At 42.5% G+C, this 20,988-nt stretch overlaps 1 protein-coding gene across 1 annotated transcript in view; it reads right to left on the minus strand.

Moving 5' to 3' along the window:
* The window catches only part of LOC133355737 (nebulin-like), a 218,957-nt gene that overhangs the window by 134,846 nt on the left and 63,123 nt on the right, over positions 1-20,988 (minus strand). Inside the window, 19 exon segments of the mRNA XM_061573054.1 lie at positions 34-138; positions 385-588; positions 1,001-1,312; positions 1,428-1,535; positions 2,484-2,588; positions 4,743-4,946; positions 5,350-5,661; positions 6,372-6,479; positions 8,008-8,112; positions 8,500-8,703; positions 9,070-9,381; positions 9,651-9,758; positions 10,112-10,216; positions 13,915-14,118; positions 14,628-14,939; positions 15,243-15,350; positions 16,337-16,441; positions 19,012-19,215; positions 19,618-19,929. Of these exon segments, the coding sequence (XP_061429038.1) occupies positions 34-138; positions 385-588; positions 1,001-1,312; positions 1,428-1,535; positions 2,484-2,588; positions 4,743-4,946; positions 5,350-5,661; positions 6,372-6,479; positions 8,008-8,112; positions 8,500-8,703; positions 9,070-9,381; positions 9,651-9,758; positions 10,112-10,216; positions 13,915-14,118; positions 14,628-14,939; positions 15,243-15,350; positions 16,337-16,441; positions 19,012-19,215; positions 19,618-19,929 (3,537 nt within the window).

A 20,988-nucleotide genomic window follows, 5' to 3' on the forward strand; every position in this document is an offset into this window, starting at 1 on the left:
AGAACGTGCGGCAATGTAATACGAGCGATGTACCTGACTCATGTTGGCAGTGTTGAGTTTGGACAACACTATCTGTGGCGTATCTGGCATGATGTGAATGTTGGTCTTGCAGCCCTCCCAGGCTGCCCTGTACAGTTTCTGTTGGCAGAGACCACAATTAACAAAGGCTCAAAATTTGCACGATGACATCACACTTCAAAAATGCAATTAGAACATGAAAAGAGGAAAGTCTTAAAGTGACCGCGTGGCATATGTAAGAAGGAAACACTCCGTGTACCGTGTTTTTCATTCAAACAATAAAAAAGCTTTGACATTTTTTCGTGCGCACATTGGAAAAGATTGGGTGTCTGGAAGAAGAATGAGAAAAAACCTTTCACTGCTTACGTCGTTGATTTGCTTGGCGTTGATCTGTGCCTGCACCATCACCGGGTCATCGGTGATGGACGTAAACTTGAAGGTGTCCGGGCGCTGACGGTATTTGGCCTCGCTCAGGATCTCCCCGGCTTTCTTCACCTTCTCGCTCTCCAGCGAGCCCACTGGGACCCAGCCGATGCCACGCAGCCACGACAGGTCACCCTTGTACAGGTACTGAAACGAACAGCGCCAACGCTCAAACCACAAATGGCAATCTGCGTACGTTTGTGAATCGAGTGTTAAACATAGCTGAGATTTAAGTAACAATCACATTAAGAATCAGCATATTTATTTACACTTGAGGAGTCCGATGATCTATGAAAAACTTTTTCAATGTTATGTTACTACATAATATTAAACTCTTGAGTTCCATCAATTGTTTATATTGCAAATTTTTAAAGAGTAACAAAACACGAAGCTGAGAGTTTCATCATCATTAAGAGAACACATGTTAATTACAGAACTAAGTTTATATTTAACAAAGACACACTCAATAAAGGTGTGCAATTAATCACACTCTCTATGGAAACGTTTCACAGAAATAGCAGATTTATAATCAAATAAACCTCCAAGGTGTTGTACTCACGTCGCTCTGCAGGTCGTAGGCCTTCCTGGCCTGGATGACGTCGTTCTGGTCGGGCATGCAGGTCCACTGGTGCAGGTAGGTCCTGTAGTTGACGTCGTTGACCTGCTTCTGACAATGCTTGGCGGCCACCACACTGATCATGTCTACGGGGCTGTGGTACTTTGTCTTGGTCTTCTCGAAGCTCTTCTTGTACTCGCGCTCGCTCTGCATCTTGGCCACGTTCATGCAGTGCACGAGCTTGGGGTCGTCCTGCAGGTTCCTGCACCCGACCATGTGCCCTCTGCCCTTCTCGTACGCCAGCTTGTACTTGTACTGAAGTCAAATACAGGATCACAACTTTGCTTTTAAAAGTGGCAGAGTTGGTACACGCATTAATAAACATGACTAAAGTTCTCAACACCTTTACAATAATGCACGATGAGCTTACATCACTGGCGATGTCTCTGGAAGCTTTTGCAGCCCTGATGGGGATGGCATCAGCTCTCGAGTCATAGCCCTTTCTGATGGTCTCCTCCCAGCCTTGTCGGTAGAGTTTCTGCATTAAAAAAACAAACAAACAAAACGTGGATAAATAGAAACATGGAAATATGTTAAACAATGAGAAGTTTTAGTCATTGATAAGAATTTTTTTTGTTTGATTGATTGTATTTGTTTAAGTGAGTAAGAAACATTCAGCTTAAGCTGTTTTAGAAGAATGACCCACGAAGTACCTTGGTGAAAAAAAAGTGAGTTTACAGCAGCAAATAAACAAATAACAATGCTGTAGACACTGAGTAGCACACACGATCAAATAACATTCAGGTCATGCACCACTCGAGTAACACTGATGGCGGGTAACACAGAACTAGATAACAGCAACTTTCACGGGGTTCGCCAACCACACCCGCAAGAAAAAGGGAAATCTTATAGATCGAAAGAAATAATTTTAAAAGGTCAGGGATGGGAGGGATTTGACACAAAACCACGAAGCGAGCTCCTTCCTAAAGCGAGGGGGGTTGGGGCATCGACGCGAGATGATTTTCCTACCTGTAGCCGGATCTCACGCCGGGTTACATGAAGGAGAAACAGAGAGGAGCTTCGGCAAGGCGACATGATGAGAAGAGGCGATGACGGGAGGTGGGGGCGGAGGGGTAATTAGCCAATTTGTTTCGGAGTATTTAGAGGATGAACAATGCCCAATGACGGCTGGCTGCCACAGAGTATCGGTGATAAACCACATAAGGGTTGGAGTCCCAGCCAAGAAGGTTTGGTTACATTGTTGAGTAAAGGATAATGCGGTTGCCTGGATCAAAGGTTAAATGAGGTGGTTCATGGGATTAACGTAATATCGCATTGACTTCTACGCTTACTAGTATAAAGTACCAGGCAATGCTCTGTGCTTACGAAGATGTAAAATAACGATCGATTACGTATTTATACCGCAAACCTATTAATACATGTTATTTTTTGACCTTATCGATTGACAACTGTGTGCAGGCCTTACCTGGCTGACATTGGCGCTGTTAGTTTTGGACAAGAGGAACTCTGGAGCGTCCGGCATGATGTGAATCTTGGTCTTGGCATTCTCCCAGGCATCCTTGTATAGTTTCTGTATGTTTACAAAAGAGTGGTGGAGGTTTTAGGGTGCGACACAAGAGCTCAGATCACTCGCATGCAAAGAGCATCATGATCGATCAACATTTAAAAAAGAACATTTAAGCTCTGCAGACGTAAATTATGGCAATTATGCTTTTAAGATGATGACTATGAAAATGTAAAAATCTATACCATCTGAAAAAGTACCAGATATATGATCAGTATGAGAAATAGCAATGCAGCATAAACACACGAGGATATGCATTACCAGGACTAGATTATAGCATGTGTCGTTCGCTGTTGTGTTTTTTCCATTGATCAGAAGAGGATTTGTGGCAGTGTAATCGTCACAACTGTTTACATAAAGATGTGCCGATGAATGCGTAGATGTATTTTACCATTCGGGGGTGCTCATTATTATTTCTATTACACGCTTTTATATTTAACTCACTTCGTCTGTTGTATCCTCAAAAGAGAAATCTTGTAACCCAATTTTTACACACTTCCAATGTGCTATCGACTGCAAACTTGGTATAGCTATGTCACACTGATGACAACACGATATTCTATCATAAAATCCAAAACATCTATTTTAAAACTTTTTACACGCTTTTATTTAACTTACTGTATGTGTTGTATTCAAAAATCTTGTAACTCAATTTCAACCGTATTCCCAATGTCGCATCGACTGCAAGCTTGGTATAGGTATGTCATACTGATGACAATACTATATTCTATCATTAATCTTTTTTACGGCTCTAATTGTCTACGCTCAACTGACGTTGCCTGTAAATCACCACGTGGTCCCTTACGTCACAGCAAGCCTCGGGGAGCCACGCCCAGGGGCGGGGGATGTGGAAGGAGGGGAGGGGCGGTGGGGGAAGGGGGCAGGGGGAGGGGCAGCTCGGACAGTACATTTCATTAAAACGTGTTTTAAAAAAAGTATTTTTGAATATTTTATTCCATATTACGAACAAATTGCAGTGTTAGGAACGCCTGTCCGTTTGTGTTTAGCCTTCAGTTGGCCATTATTCAGATATAGTTAATCAAAAGTTTGGATAGAAATTCTTCTTCACTTAAACCTCCAAATTGTAAAGGTGTGTGTAATGATTGTCAATTAAACTCACCTTTCTCGTCACAGTTGGCTCATCTGTAAATCCACCACTGCTGAAACCATCAATAAAATATATAATTGCTCGATTACTGCAACTCTCTTTATTATTGGCTCGTTTAAATCCATAATTGTGATAATTTTCCACTTTATTAAAATAATACTGATAGGCAGGTGAATAGCTTTCCATTCTCAATTTTAATTCCCAACATGCATCTTTTTACAGGCTTTCGCTGTAACTTAAGATTTGAAAAACAATGTTGTTGCCTCATTGGATTACTCTGCAATTATTATTGTTCGTCTTTATCATAGTTGTTCATTTTATTTGAATTTCCAGAGTAGTCATTGATACGGTTACCTTCAGCTTTCTGTTTCACTTAGATTGTATCTATACTGCAGTCTTATTTGTATGCAGTGCTTTGAAATACTACAATATGAAAGGCACTTTATAAAGTAGAAGTTATTATTGTTATTTTAATGCCTTGTTGCTGTACATTTTAGTTTTTTCTTCCATTTTCTCTGCCAGTTTCCATGTTTCTAATTCACGTCATTGTAGCCAGTATGTAATGATGAAACACTGTCCTCTTTCCATAATTAAATGCCTTTTTCCAAAAAGCACTCTATTCTGCTCTTGCTCACCTGTTTCTTTGATCACTTTGATCTACTCTGCCTTCAGTAAATGTTATAGATATATCCTCCTCCGTCCATATTTGCCAGTGGAATCCCACCAACGATGGCTCCGTTCACCGACCGTGTAACAGGCACGGTATTCGCTCGTAATCGAAGAGAACGACTCGGAGGTGTGAGAAACCACTGGCTCGCGGGAAAGCCAGCCAGGCAGTGAGCCAGTGCCAAATTCCCCACCCCACAGCTTTGCGATCCTGAAGGTGTTTCAGCCATTTGAATGAGTATGATATATATGTGTGGGACAAATCCACGCATGTGCAGCTGCGACACTCTCCCCTGTGGAGATGGAACAGGTGGAAATAAGTAATCGTGATCATGTAGTATTACTGTGTAAGAACAATGTTACATGTCACTTTTCTTTGAACTCACATTGCTGTTCTGCTTGGCGTTGATCTGCGCCTGCACCATCACCGGGTCGTCGGTGATGGACGTGAACTTGAAGGTGTCCGGGCGCTGACGGTATTTGGCCTCGCTCAGGATCTCCCCGGCTTTCTTCACCTTCTCGCTCTCCAGCGAGCCCACTGGGACCCAGCCGATGCCACGCAGCCACGACAGGTCACCCTTGTACAGGTACTGAAACGAACAGCGCCAACGCTCAAATCACAAATGGCAATCTGCGTACGTTTGTGAATCGTGTGTAAAACATAGCTGAGATTGAAGTAACAATCACATTAAGAATCAGCATATTTATTTATACTTGAGAAGTCCGATGATCTATGAAAATCTTTTTCAATGTTATGTTACTACATAATATTTAACTCTGAGTTCCATCAATTGTTTTATATTACCAAGAACAACAAAAGACTAAGCTGATAGTTTCATCATTAATAAGAGAGCCAATGTGAAGTACAGATTTAAGTTTCATTTTAACAAAGACACACCAAATAAGGTGTGCAATTAATCACGCTCTCTATGTAAACGTTTCACAGAAATAGCAGATTTATAATCAAATAAACCTCCAAGGTGTTGTACTCACGTCGCTCTGCAGGTCGTAGGCCTTCCTGGCCTGAATAACGTCGTTCTGGTCGGGCATGCAGGTCCACTGGTGCAGGTAGGTCCTATAGTTGACGTCGTTGACCTGCTTCTGACAATGCTTGGCGGCCACCACGCTGATCATGTCTACGGGGCTGTGGTACTTGGTCTTGGTCTTCTCGAAGCTCTTCTTGTACTCGCGCTCACTCTGCATCTTGGCCACGTTCATGCAGTGCACGAGCTTGGGGTCGTCCTGCAGGTTCCTGCACCCGACCATGTGCCCTCTGCCCTTCTCGTACGCCAGCTTGTACTTGTACTGAAATAAAATATATATCATGAATCAAATAAAAGCTGAATGTTCGCGTTACAAAAGCAGTCATGGTCAAATGTCATAGCATTTGCCTGTGCAATAAGCATTGAGGAGCTGCTCATCTCCGGTTTACGGAATGGTGGATATTCCATATTCCAATGGCAGTGGTCAGTTTATCCTATCGGACAACAGCGATTGACTTTCCCACAAATTGGTATACATTTTATTGATCCCAGAGGGGTGATGGGCTGAGTCAACCTCCAACCAGGATTTGAACTTGCATCCTTCATATTGCGAGCCGCTTGCTCCACCACTGAGCCAATGGCCAGTGAAGCCATTCATGCGGTTGAGGATAACTTGAAACTACGAACGAAACTTTTTTTTACTTTTTACCAAGTAAGCCCCACTGAACTACATAGTTCTTTTTCAGAAGTGACCTGGCCATAAATGATAGCTTAACGAAGTGGCTTATCACGTGGAAATTTGTAGCAGCCAAATACTCTTAAACGCATGTTGATTCTAAATCTGGAGGGAAAAACCAGAGGACCCGAAAGAAAAAATCCACGCAATCACGGGCAGAGAGAACGTGCAATTCCCAACTATACAGGCGTCAGGATCGAACGCACGACCTCCTGTATACCAGCCGAGGCAGTGAACATCCCGCCACCGTGACGCCCCACTGACAATTGTAAACGGCATAAGAATAAAACACTCACGTCACTGGCGATGTCTCTGGAAGCCTTGGCAGCCTTGATGGAGATGGCGTCCAGTCTCAAGTCATAGCCCTTCTTGATGGTATCAAGCCACCCTTGTTTGTAGTGTTTCTGTTTGACAATGTATTGCGACAATATTGTTTATGACATTAATATAATGTACGGCAGATTTCATGATTACCCGAAGCTAAATATAAATGTATCAATGCATTGAAATAACTTACTGCCATTTTTTAGAACAACTTCATTCTTAATAATTAAATATATATTTAAGTTAACATTTTGGTTGCCCCGTGATGGTAGGAAAGGCTTATTACTAATGACGGGGAAACATTTCCAAAGCACATCCCCTCAAAATGATATGGGACTCTTTTCTACGGCGGCGTTCATCAACAATAACAGTGGCAATATGTGATAAGCTGGAAGATAATATTCGAAGATTAACATCGTAGTAGTCTTTCAGAATTACTAATTGTGTGACACATGCCTTGTAATAAACAGGACGGCTCACATGATTGTTGACGGCTCACCGGACTTCCCCAACTGCGTCGAGTGTCCTTCGATTCTGTGGTCTGTGCAAGACTCACCTATTCAGACTAGCCCTCTCATAAAATCTAAAATTTGAAAATATAAACCGTCTCTTTACTTTTCATTAATTTGTATTTACAACTCAGCTTTCTTATGCTATTCGTTGTGCAAGGTTGCAATTTTCTTTGCTCAGTCAGTGTTATCTGCTTCCTGTTGCTCTGTACCCCATGTAACGTTCCTGTATGCCTGTAATGTGCAATGACGCCTACTTTATGTAGGCCAATATTGGCACGTAAAATAAAGATTAATTGATTAATTGAAGAGTGGCCCTTCCAAAATTCGATGAGGAATAAACTTTTGTCATCCACGAGTCAAATGTCGATTTAAAGCTTCTTCGTGACTGCAGGGATTCATATTCTTGGTTCTTTCGATAAAGTTACGTAGAAGGGAAATAATAAAATAATGCAAATATAAAACAATACAAATTCTCACGACGTTTCGACTGCAACACAAGCAATCATCACGAGGTGTATTTGTATTATTTTATTATTTCCCTTCTACGTGACTTTACCGAAAGAACCAAGAATATCCACGAGTAATTTAAGCAAAATACAATCAATGTGTAAACATCTGCCACTGAAGCTTTTTCACCTAATAACTAGTCAACTTGATCTGAGGATCTTCTAAAATGGGCCCCCTTGATGAATCACTGGCGAGATGAATATATTAAAAGATGACATTTGTACAGTGAATTTTACTTCTCTACATCCATCAGTGCTTGGCAAAATCAATGAAAGGGATTTTTAAATCTCTAAGCCAACAACATCTGTTATGTCATTTGAAGCCTGACTCAAGGGCGAAAGAAAGATTGCTTGAAATGAGAAAAATCCCAGCATATACTTTGGATTATATATGTACACATGTACAAATGCTTATTTCGGTTAAAAACTGTCAAGTGGTTATTCGTTTTGATAATAAATGAATGTGATGATTTAGGCTTCATTAAATTCTTACACTTGAAAACACAAGCGACAATAAGTCAGAGAGGTGCTATCAGGATGCTGATAGACCACGTGTCAGGGATAGCGTGAGGCCTCATCGAGTTCGGTACCTCACTGACGTTCACTTTGTTGAGTTTGGCAAGAAGGAACTCTGGGGCATCGGGCATGATGTGAATGCTGGTCTTGGCCTTCTCCCACGCCTCCTTGTAACGTTTCTATTTTCGACACAAAAACAAAGCAGATACGACGATACACTGGTGAGACATGAAGCCGCCGCCCTTCTTTTCAGCGAATTTAACATTCTCCATTCCCTTTAAAGCCAGCACAATCGATCTGTTTTCCATTTGTTCAATTGGAAATGCAATTTTTAAAAAGTCTGAATGTAAATATGTGATTGTTCCTTTCATTGAAACCAAAATCAATTTTCAGCAAAATCATAACTCAGGATCATACTCCTTTTCACACTCTAAGGGCCAAAGATGTCAGTATGAAGAAATAATAGGAAGTTGAATATGCAATATCACTATATTTTTTCCAAATAACATTTTACTTTCCATTCAGCATCTTCAAATAGTCTCTCAGTCCAGATTAGCGTCACTTACTGCGTCCAATTGCTTGGCGTTGATCTGCGCCTGCACCATCACCGGGTCGTCGGTGATGGACGTGAACTTGATGGTGTCCGGGTGCTGACGGTATTTGGCCTCACTCAGGATCTGCCCGGCTTTCTTCACCTTCTCGCTCTCCAGCGAGCCGATGGGAACCCAGCCGATGCCACGCAGCCATGACAGGTCACCCTTGTACAGGTACTGAAATGAACAACGCCAACGCTCAAACCGATATGGCAACCTCCGTACGTTTGTGAATCGAGTGTAAAACATAGCTGGGATGTACGTAACAATCACATTTAAATGCCGAATTCCATCAATAGTTTCAGAGTAACAAAACACTCAATGGAGAGTTTCATTATGAATGAGAAAATTTACGTTAATTAGAGCACTCACTTAATTTTGTATGTATGCTGAACATCTTTCACACTGTACCTAGCCAACCGCGCTAATCGGAGGTGTAAACACACTCAATAAAGATGTGCAATTAATCGCACACTTTATGGAAACGTTTCCGATAAATATCATGTTTATAATCAAATAAACCTCCCAAGGTGTTGTACTCACGTCGCTCTGTAGTTCGTAAGCCTTCCTGGCCTGGATGACGTCGTTCTGGTCGGGCATGCAGGTCCACTGGTGCAGGTAGGTCCTGTAGTTGAAGTCGTTGACCTGCTTCTGACAATGTTTGGCGGCCACCACGCTGATCATGTCTACGGGGCTGTGGTACTTGGTCTTGGTCTTCTCGAAGCTCTTCTTGTACTCGCGCTCGCTCTGCATCTTGGCCACGTTCATGCAGTGCACGAGCTTGGGGTCGTCCTGCAGGTTCCTGCACCCGACCATGTGCCCTCTGCCCTTCTCGTACGCCAGCTTGTACTTGTACTGCGTGTAGGAAGATTGCATGAAAACATGTGTGAGTGGTTGGTTAGCGTGATTGGTAATAAAGTGTGAAAATGTACATCATAATAATAATCCAACACTGCCCGCATGAGTAATATTACCAACATCAACCAAGCCTCGATAGAGGCTATTAAATGGCTTAATAACCTCGATATTCACACGGATAATCTTGCAAGTTTACCTTGCCATATGAACGGAGAAGTGGGGAATTTTTTTCTTAACCATGCTTGTATTGTTTTAATATCACTCACATCACTGGCGATGTCTCTGGAGGCCTTGGCAGCTTTGATAGCGATGGCGTCTGATCGTGAATCATAGCCCTTGTTAAGATGTTCCTTCCAGCCCAGCTTGTAGAGTTTCTGTATGGAAATAAGTCACTTGGATCACTGTGGGTAAGAGTCTCTGTGTGCGTGTAAACATTTAAAAACAAAAAACCATTGCTAAATGCAACATATTACGCGTGCAAATAAGTCACGTTCACATCTATTAATGTGGGAATACTTTACTAATTGTGTGCATGTGCTTTAACTACACGAAAAGCGCTTACACATGTTATATGTAGTTGAAAAGCTAAGGGAAAGATACCCAATACATATGGAACGTTGGACCAACGTTGGGGCAACGATGCACGCCTACTGGCATTATTTTACACAAGTAACATTTCCACATACATATTTCAGTTGAAATAAATGTCTTGCAATGGCTGCTTTACCTCACTGGCGTTCGCACTGTTGGTCTTGGCCAAGAGGAATTCTGGAGCATCGGGCATCACGTGGATCTTGTTCTTATCATTTTCCCAGGCTCCTCTGTACAATTTCTGTCAATCAACCACACACGCTGCACGTTAGCGTTCTACACGTGAGAGAAACATACGGGGCGCTACAGTCCAGTCCTCGTTACAACGTTTTACACGTAAATAAATCACGTATGAGTCGATCCCCCATATGGCAACTGTATTTCTGTAATTGCGATGTTACATCGGACTTTTAGCAGTTGCTTCCAAGAACGCGTTTCATTCTTTAAAAAAAAATTACCATGAAACCGCTCGTTGTTCTACCTCTTAGCAAGGTCACACCAAAAGCTGGCCACTCTCTCACAGGAATAAGGGAGATAAATGACACACATACATATAGTCCAATAAAGCAACTGAATTCTAGCAGGTAACAGACGACTAATTTATAGAGGAACCTACAGTAGAGGGTTTCCCAAACTCCATGACGTGTTTGGGTCACGTGGAATACGTACACACACACAGAAAACGTACACACGGAACATGTACACTCACACGCAACACGTGCACACACACACAGAACACACGCACACACACACAACACGTGCACACACACACACAGAACACACGCACACACACACAACACGTACACACACACACACGGAACACGCACACGCAACACGTGCACACACACACGGAACACATGCACACGCACCGAACAAGTGCGCACACACGCAACATGTGCACACATGCAACACGTGCACACACAGAGACGGAACACGTGTACACATACAGAACACGTGTACACACACAGAATACGTGCACACACACGGAACACGTTTATATATACACACACACATAAGAATACGTGCACATACACGATCACATTGAGATCTTGATGAGTTAGAATCGGCTCTATTAACGCAGACAGCGTGAACGGCTCAGCCCGTCATTGGGGTGTGTGTTTAACAATCATCGGCCACGTGCAGCGTGGAACGAGTTAACTTGTATTTGAATCGAGAGTAAATTAGTAAACGCGAAGAGACGGAGCGTGGCAGTGGGTCACAAAGGAGTTTGGCAAACCCTGCTGTCGTGTTTATTTTGTTGGAGATAAAGACTGCTCTACAATACGATGTTTCATTTGAGAAAAAAATGCAAATCAGGAGGGTATTAAGGTGGGATATTAAATATTAGATTCCTCTGCTCACGAAGAATGGGTTTACATTGAATTGCGACTTCTCTGAATAGAGAGGTCACAATCACAATGCATTTTGGTGGAACACAAATGGACAAAATTGGAAATATGACTTCCCGTACGGGGCAAACATGAAGGTGTCCCAGAATCCTATATCAAAAGTACATTAAATGAACTGCAAAGCCAAAAATAAAAAGTTCCGTTTAAAAGTGTCCAAAATGCTCAACCTTTTGAGCATAACGACTGCAGAAGGTACCAAATCTATAAACAAAATGCAAAGGGTTTATTGTAAACGCTGTAAAAAAATCTATAAAACATTTCACAGAGTTGTGATCCGGCACTGTGATAACACCGGTCAACACACTTTTTTCTGGCATAAGGTATTCCAACGGTTTTAAGGTAATTTTGGGGTGCTGATTCCAAATCTGGCATCAGTTTTTGTCTATCACATCAGGTTTTGTGAGATATCAAATATTGAATTTTCAATAAAAACTGCAGAAGAAAAATATTAAATAAATGTGGATATCTACATAAAATTATATTATAAACAAACTATCCTAAAAATACAGCACCATATTTTAACACTAAAGCAGCCACTGACTCGCAACAACTTGCAATCATAAGTGACAGAGTTAATTTCGGATAAAATCAATGAAAATGGGGTATGCCGATAGCATAAAAATGAGATGTGATAGAGCAAATCTGAGATCAAATTTGGAATCAGCACCCTGAAATTAGTCTAAAACAGCTGCAAAAGTCCAGGCCAGAAATTTTTTTTTTTTTGACCAGTGTAATTAACCATGGGTTATTCAATGAGATGTACTTCAAAGATGATTTGGCAAACTAAAATCATCCACAGTATAAAACAAATACAGTAGCTAACGTCTGAAAGCAGACACTTACGGATGGAGGAAATGTAGAAATAACTCTATATCAACTTATTAAGATACTCACACAAAAGCAAATTCCCTTGTAGTTTGACAGTAGATATCATCAATCTGCTGCCAACTTTTAGGAAGCTACTGAGAGCTATACAATTTTAAATCTAGATTTTGATAACTAATTTCTTTAGAACTGCTCTTTGTGTTTAGTTTGCTGTCCTTCCCCAGCACCTCCGATTAGCTCGGTTGGCTACGTACGGTGCGAAAGAAGTTCAACATAGCCATTCCTATCAACCCATTATCAGTGCCTGCCTTATTACAGACCAATTCAGACCTTATTGGTCACCACGTGCCCTTATAAATCTCAACTTTCATCCTACAAAGTGCCATCACAAGGGAGAAACACAAAGACATTTTTTTGCCTGTATTGAAACAGCTGTAAGCCGTATGGACCTGAAAGCTCAATTTCCCTGTACAAGAATACGGATTAACCGTGTGGGTTGACAAGTATGGCATACATACAGGAGTGAGTGTGTAGCAATGTGTAGTAGTGAATATGTACTGAGTGAGTATTGAGTGTGTAATAGTGGGTGTGTACTCAGTGTGTAGTAGATTGAAAACGAATTTCTTTAAACCTGCTTTTTGTGTTTAGTTTGTTTAGCCTTCTCCCGCACCCCAGATTAGCGTAGTTGGGTGCGTATGGTACGAAATAAGTTCTACAGCAAAGTACACAAATCTCTCACAAATCCTGCGATTAAATAATCCGTGCTGGCAACCTGAAACAGGCGCTAATTCCGTTGAGTCCATCCACGCGGTGACCAGCGCGTCGTCTAATCTCGATCGCATTCATTTTTTCCTTGTCGCGAAGTAACGAGAATTAAATGCTTCATCACAGCCGTGGCCGCCACGCTCCCGTGAGAACGTGGCACGCGAGAGAGGGCCACACAAATGATCGCGTTGGCGCAGCACGCTACCGACCACCACGTATATGTGGGGAGGGCCACGAGTGGACTTGCGCGTCAATAATAACAGCGCTCGACGCATTTACACAACGCGAGCGGTAGTTGTTGTTCTTCGTTCTGTTAACAAGGCAAATACAAAATGACACATTTATGTATAGGAGATCATAGATTATCCGGTGGCTTTAGGAGGGGGGGGAGGGGGCGACCAGAATTTCAAAACGTCGGATAATAATCGCCAAGCATTATTTAACGTTGCGTTTATAGGTTTTGTGTATATGTTTTTTGTGTGCTTTTAAATGTGTTTACTACGTGAAATTGGCATGAATAAACGTACAAATAGACAAAAATCTATATCCTGTAAAACGTTGCTGTGTTTACCGTCCTGTATATTACTCGCTAACGCAACTGAACACATTGCTGTTCATGAGCCTCCTGTACGTAGCACTGCTACGCTCTTGTTTCAACAAAAAACTTGTGTTTGTTTGAAGATCGCCTTTAGACCGGTGTTCCGGCGAACGCAGAAATGACACAACGCACTTTCCGCCTGATCATGCCGTACATTTTCTGTTTTCGTTCGTTATTAAGTCGTAACAACATGTATATGTAGTGTTTTCATTGTTTAAGTTGTTGCATGTAGTATGTAATGCACTTTGATAATCGACTGTATATATGTTAAAACGTTAGGTAAGAGGGCAACAGTATACGCATTAGCCACAGTACAAACTTCAAAGCGGCATGGTTACTCACTTCACTGAGTTGCTTGGCGTTGATCTGCGCCTGCACCATCACCGGGTCGTCCGTGATGGACGTGAACTTGAAGGTGTCCGGGTGCTGCCGGTATTTGGCCTCGCTCAGGATCTGCCCGGCTTTCTTCACCTTGTCCTGCTCCAGCGAGCCGATGGGGATCCAGCCCGTGCCACGGATCCAATCCAGGTCCGCCTTGTACAGATTCTGAATGAAAAAATAACGATAATAAAAATGCTATTTCCAAATATTTTCCCACTGAGTCTCTAGGGTATTTCAGCAGTGCCCTGCATCGGGCTGTTTGTCCAATATTCATTGATACGTGTTCAACATATCGGAGACAATTGGAGCGCCCGGAGGAAACCCACACGTGTGAGGGAGCAACACTGTTGGATAGATATAAATTAGTCCACAGGAAGGGAGTTTTGCAATCTTAGTGTGATCCACTAACCCTAGCTGCCTCCAACAGTGGTGGATTACAGGCCACGTGCATAGCCACCACCACTGTCAATGTTCTGAAGCTGCACATTATAACGTAACTATTTCACTCAGCTACAACTCACAGTGTTGAAACTATTATTCAATTGTATGATTTAGCTCGTGTATTATAGAGAGTTGGACTATTTTAACACTTGCAGGGGCATCGTGAACAGTCCCGTTTTAAAGGGGACTCTCTTGCGTAAAACAAACAATTAATCGTGGCAAAGGCCTCTTACGTCGCTCTGCAGTTGGTTCATGTGCTTTGCCAGCTGCACGCTCATGGCGTCCGGCATCACGTTGGTGTTGTGGATGAGCGTCTTGTAGTCGTAGTTGCGAGCGATGGCCTGAGCTTGTTTGGCGGCCACCACGCTGACCATGTCTACTGGGCTGTGGAACTTGGTCTTGGACTTTTCGAAGCCCTTCTTGTACTCGCGCTCGCTCTGCATCTTGGCCACTTTCATAGAGTGCACGAGCTTGGGGTCGTCCTGTATGTCCCTGCACCCGACCATGTGACCACGGGCCTTCTCGTACGCCTGCTTATACTTGTACTGTGGACACAAAAACCGTTCGGTGGGACGAAAGTTAGAGTGTTAATGTTGACACATCATTATCGCACATTTTGTTTTGTTAAATCTTAAATCATTCTTCACTTTACTTTAAAGTTCAAAATGTACATGCCCTCTGCCCTTCTCGAAACGGAGCTTGTAGTACTTGTACTGACACCAGACGCAATATGAATAATGCACATGTATCTCTTTTTCTACATAGCATAAATGTTTAATGCAAAATAAACAATTACAATGCGTAAAGGTGTACAGATTGTGTGTTTTAGTTTTAAGAATGTCCATTACGTCGCTGGCGATGTCCCTGGAGGCCCTGGCAGCCTTGATGGGGATGGCGTCCGCTCTTGAGTCGTAGCCCTTCCTGATGGTCTCCCCCCACGCCGATTTGTAGGTATTCTACGGTACACACAGTGCAAGAAATACAGCGGGAAATTATGTCAAGAGTTTTCAAACCCCCGATTCGCACGCTATTACCAGCTGCACGCTCACGGCGTCCGGCGTCACGTTGGTGTTGTGGATGAGAGATGCTTTGTCGTCGTAGTTGCGAGCGATGGCCGTGGCAGAGTGCTTGACTCACCGCTGGAAGGCTCACATTGTGCAATGTCCCTTCGGAGAGATGATTAAGCACATACCTCCTTCTAGGGTCGATCAAATGAGTTCCGTGTTGTCAAAAGGCTGACCCCTTTAAGATAAGTCTATAATTCATACACCTTGCTCGGGACCCATCATTGGAGATGAGCAACGCCTAACCTTCATTTGATCAGTATTTTTTTATACTTTGAAGTTGTTTGCTTGTGTTATCTATACCGTCAATAAATATTAACAAACTCAATATCCCAGTAGGCCTGGTATAGGGACAAATGGTACCTTTCCAGTGTCTGATGGACTTCACATATATCCCTGTATGAAATGTAACATTCTGCCTGGATACTATAATTATTGTAACACAGACGTGGGGATCTCTGAATAAAGAGTGCATATATTTGCATGGTGCTCATCAGTGACTAACATAAGACTATGAAATGAAAACCATTGTTATTTTCCATGTGGCCCAGTTGCATTCAAGACGGTCACTGCATCGCACACTTTCAGGTGCGCTTCTGTGGCCGTCTAAAATGCTCTTCCTTCCGTTACTAGGAAGCCACTGCATCTATGCACTTTTAAACCTAGATTGAAAATGTATTTCTTTACAGCTGCTTTTTGTGCTTAGTTTGTTGTCCTACCCCCGCACCTCTGATTAGCACGGTTGGCTACACACAGTGCCAAAAAAGTTCAACATACGTACAAATAAAAAAGAAAATGATCATCTCAGAGGCACTGGCTCAGCATCCTGGCATGGACCCCTTTCTCCTTGTGGAGTGTTTGGCAGCATCTCATCTCACCACACTGAAGTTGTAGGCGTTGAGTCTGGCCTGCAGGAATCCAGGGGAGTCTGCAGGGATTGAATACTTTTGCAGCGTCTTTGCCGCACCAGCTCGGTACAGTTTCTGGAAAAAAGAAGTCCAAAATGTTAACTTCAGTTGTACACCATCCATGAAACGTTACCAAATGCACACTTTTCATCTTTAAATGAACAAATTATGTCGGCGATGCTGCATTGGCAGTGGTACAAAAGTACAATTCATGAACAAAAAAGTAACCGAATACGTCCTCAGATCACACTGCGTGACCTTGAAAGAAAAAATATATAACAGGCGACGCTTTGCGCAATGGGTCCTTCTTCATAGCACGTAACTAGACAGGCCAGAGAGACAGAGTGGATAATGAGTTCAATTGCAGCAGACTCTAGATTATCCACGCTAATGACGGGGAGGACGGCCGCAGGTAATTCAAAATCGCGGATAATCCAAAAATATAAATTTTATGCGGATCTTTATGCAAAAAAACATGAATATAGGTTTCCATTATGGTTAAGTAAAGATTTTTTTCTCTCTACGTGGCTTTACCGAAAGACCCAAACAATAGGAATCCCTGCAGTCACGAAAGCTTTAAGTCAAGATTTAAGTAAAGAAAATAGATTTTGTTAATGAACATAACAAAAGTTTGAAAAAAGAATGAAGTGATCTTGTTTTATTACAAAAGTCCATGCAAAAACAAACTTAATTAAACGGGTTTGAAAAATTCAGATTTAAAGTTATAACAACACGCTTCCGTTTCTCTGCCATCACAGAGGTTCGTAAATTAAAACTCACAAAATCAATTATAAGATAAATCACCAAGATGAAGCACAATTGACGGTTTTGATTGAAGATTTCGAACGAATACTAACGATCGAACAATCGATGCGCGTGCTCAGTGTTCCCGCTCAGAAGACTCGGCCCACTAAGTGGACAGCAGCAGAGCCACGCCAATCAACAACAAACTCCGCCCATTGTTGTAAATATATGTAACTACTGTACTGTAGTGGCAATCACGTGGATTTCGAATTAACCGGAACAACATATTTGTTCGGTTTAAGCACGTGACTTGTAATAAACTTCTCCGATAATAACAATGTATAACTGTCTTTAGATGATTAATTTGGGCTTAAAGGGAAATCCACGAGTTATTAATTTATGTAAAAATCTCAGGTGTGCGGTTTATCCAGAAATCGGATAAACTGCGCGCGGATAATCGAGAGTCTACTGTATTAGTCAACAACAAAACGAAAATTTATTTGTCGACAGGCATTACAATGAAGAGTTTCCATAGGCAATTATTTCACATATTTAGCACTGATCAGAAAGTCACAGCTTGCTCCAACATTTCAAAATAAGGTTCCTGGCCACAGTCATTAAGGGCCAACATAACTAATGTCAGACCCACTTAAGAATACTACTCCCACATAGTTTTTTTCTTCCATTTTCTGTTGCACAAGTCTTGATGGTATTCTTGTTATTTATTACCAGTAATATACAAAGAAAACATAACCTGTATTTTATTTCACAGGTCTTACTTCAGTGGAAAAACACGTATTGGGAATGCAAATGTCACAACTGCTCTGCAGATTGTTGATAAAAGAGCGGTTTTCTTAACAGCTGCGTGCATTTTACGTAACAATATGATGCGTAAAACATATTTTTTTTTCTGTGAAGGGACAGATTTGTGAAGGAGGTGTATTGTCCACTCACTTATTGTGTTACTCATATTCTCCACAACAATACCAAGTATAATGTTGTGTTGTGTGTTGTATACTATTGAGTCAAACTAGGACCCAGACCGAACAGAGAGGATCCTTGCGTATAAACAGTTCACCGGCATTGGTTCAAGCAAGCCTGACTGCTGGTAAGTCAATAAATGTCAAGAGTTTGTTTGTGTTGACCCAATAGTAGTGGCGGTTAAATTTCGATTTAAAGCTTTCGTGACTGCAGGGATTCATCTTCTCCCTTTATTAGTGCTACCCCTATCCCCTCCCTTGGATGCTGCTAATCCTGCATAATGCACGGGCATAATATGACTTTGAAACCCCTGCCCACCTCCTATGCATTTCACAAGTAGTACTAATCACATACCTGCATTTCCCATAAATATGCTAAATTCCTCTTGATATGCAAATTCTTTTGTCAAGGCGCCCTTCCCCCCTTCCAACCCAGCTTAAATATACGCTCCAAGCGTGGTGGTGTTTCATTCAGACGCTGTCTCCCCGACAGACCTGGTCTTCACCTGAGGACGGCTGCTTGCGTTGTGGCCAAAACGTCGTGAGAATTATTTTATTATGTTTAATTTTTATTATTTTATTACTTCCTTTCTACGTCACTTTACCGAAAGAACCAAATATTGTTTAGTTATTTAAAAATAAACTCCAATGGGGCAGGTCTTCAGGTACTGGAAACAAGCCTCAATTCGTTGTGCTCAAGTAAGTTCAGGCTGGAAGTGACTTGGCCAGAACAAATTTGCCCAAGTGTAACTGTAGATCGAGCGATCAACACCGAACATTGAATTTCAACCAATGGCTAATGGGGGTGAGCACCAACTCATTTCCTTGTCGACTTGGACATCGGGCTAGGGCTTAAATAATTTCGAGAGACTACACAGAAAGGTACATTTGATGCAAACGTATTATTTTTGGGACACTCACCTCACTGTTCTGCTTGGCGTTGATCTGTGACTGCACCATCACCGGGTCGTCGGTGATGGACGTGAACTTGAAGGTGTCCGGGTGCTGCCGGTATTTGGCCTCGCTCAGGATCTGCCCGGCTTTCTTCACCTTTTCCTGCTCCAGTGAGCCGATGGGGACCCAGCCAATGCCACGGATCCAATCCATGTCTGCCTTGTACAGATTCTGCAACAAATAAACATTGCGTGAAGCATGACTCAAAGTGGTAACTCATATATGGACCGCTAAGTCTTAAATATCAATTGCATTACACAGCCATTTTGTTTTTGTTACATGTAAAGTTAAAGCAGACATTATGGTCACTGCAGACTTAAAAATGCAACTAGAATTCTCAGGGTTATGTTCTGGTGGGACCAATGTTCATGGTCATATGCATATAACGTAATAACACTGTGAGCAAGAACATGCGGATTTGCATTATTTTACGTATTTTTAAAAAATTCTATTATGGTTCTTCAAATGCCTGCAAGATGACAAAAATGATCAGCATTACTATTCAGAATGGGCAACTCATCACGATGTAATACATCTCGTTCACTTTGACGTCATGAAGCTCGCCGCCCTTACGTCGCTCTGCAGTTGGTTCATGTGCTTTGCCAGCTGCACGCTCATGGCGTCCGGCATGACGTTGGTGTTGTGGATGAGCTGCTTGTAGTCATAGTTGCGAGCGATGGCCTGAGCTTGTTTGGCGGCCACCACGCTGACCATGTCTACAGGGCTGTGGAACTTGGTCTTGGACTTCTCAAAGCCCTTCTTGTACTCGCGCTCGCTCTGCATCTTGGCCACGTTCATGGAGTGCACGAGCTTGGGGTCGTCCTGCAGGTTTCTGCACCCGACCATGTGACCACGGGCCTTCTCGTACGCCTGCTTGTACTTGTACTGTGGACAGAGAAGAACCGTTCAGTTTATTTTTGTTTTAGCAGGTAAGGCCCACTGAGCCGAAGCAAAGTGGCTTATAGTAGCCAAGTACTCTAACCACATGTTGATTCTAAATGTGGAGGGAAAAACCGGAGTACCCAGAGAAACATCCATTTGATCACGGGGAGAACATGCAAACTCCAAATATACCTGCGTCAGGGTCGGGATTGAACCCACGATCTACCCACGAGGTAGTTAACATCTCGCCACCGTTCAGTGGTTAGAGAGTGTGAATGTTGATCAATTCTTATCTCAAATGCTTAGTTTTAACTTTATGCACCAGTTACCTTTATTGTAAATTAAGTGATAACTATACGTCCATATAAGTGATAACTATACGTCCATTTGAGAAATACATCTCGACGGTATTGCTTGGCAAACCACAATGTGCCGACGGAAACGATTCCATAATAGAGGTTTTTAGGTTAGACCGCGTAAATATATAAATGTGTCGTTAAAACCCGCCACCACCCGACACAGCCAATTAGTAAGATTTGTCACGTAAACAGAACGTGCCAATTCGTCACTAGTACAGCACACCGGTGTGTTGGAGAGCAAAGCCACAACATTTACAATCTGAGTACGACGTTTCGCCAGTAATTATAACTAGCTTCATCGCGACAGCCAGATTTGTGGAGAAGTCCACCTGTTTCATTCCTTATATAGAGGCGTCAATGTGGTGACCACACTTCTGCGCTCTTGCACAAAGTGGGGGGGATTAATGAGCCAATGTACATTATGCTTGCGCATTATTCGAGTCCTTTGATCGTGTCCTTCCTGTCCATTGTGTGTATTAAAATAGCCGTACCAACGGTAATCCCTATTGAAGTATGGTGCCCTGTATAGGCATGCATTTAAACAATGTGTAGAGGAGTACTGTGAGTAACCGTGAGGGGGCGAACAGAAGGAGGTGCGAAGCGGGTTGACAGTCAAGGATGCCGTTATGTCACGGGTGGTGTAAGAGGGACCTTCGGGAACAAATGCGGGTACAAGCTAGGAGGAGGAGCCGCCAAAGGGGAA

The sequence above is a fragment of the Lethenteron reissneri genome, chromosome 7 (assembly GCF_015708825.2).
Source record: "Lethenteron reissneri isolate LAM-NWPU_2019-01 chromosome 7, ASM1570882v1, whole genome shotgun sequence".
NCBI classification, from domain to species: domain Eukaryota; kingdom Metazoa; phylum Chordata; class Hyperoartia; order Petromyzontiformes; family Petromyzontidae; genus Lethenteron; species Lethenteron reissneri.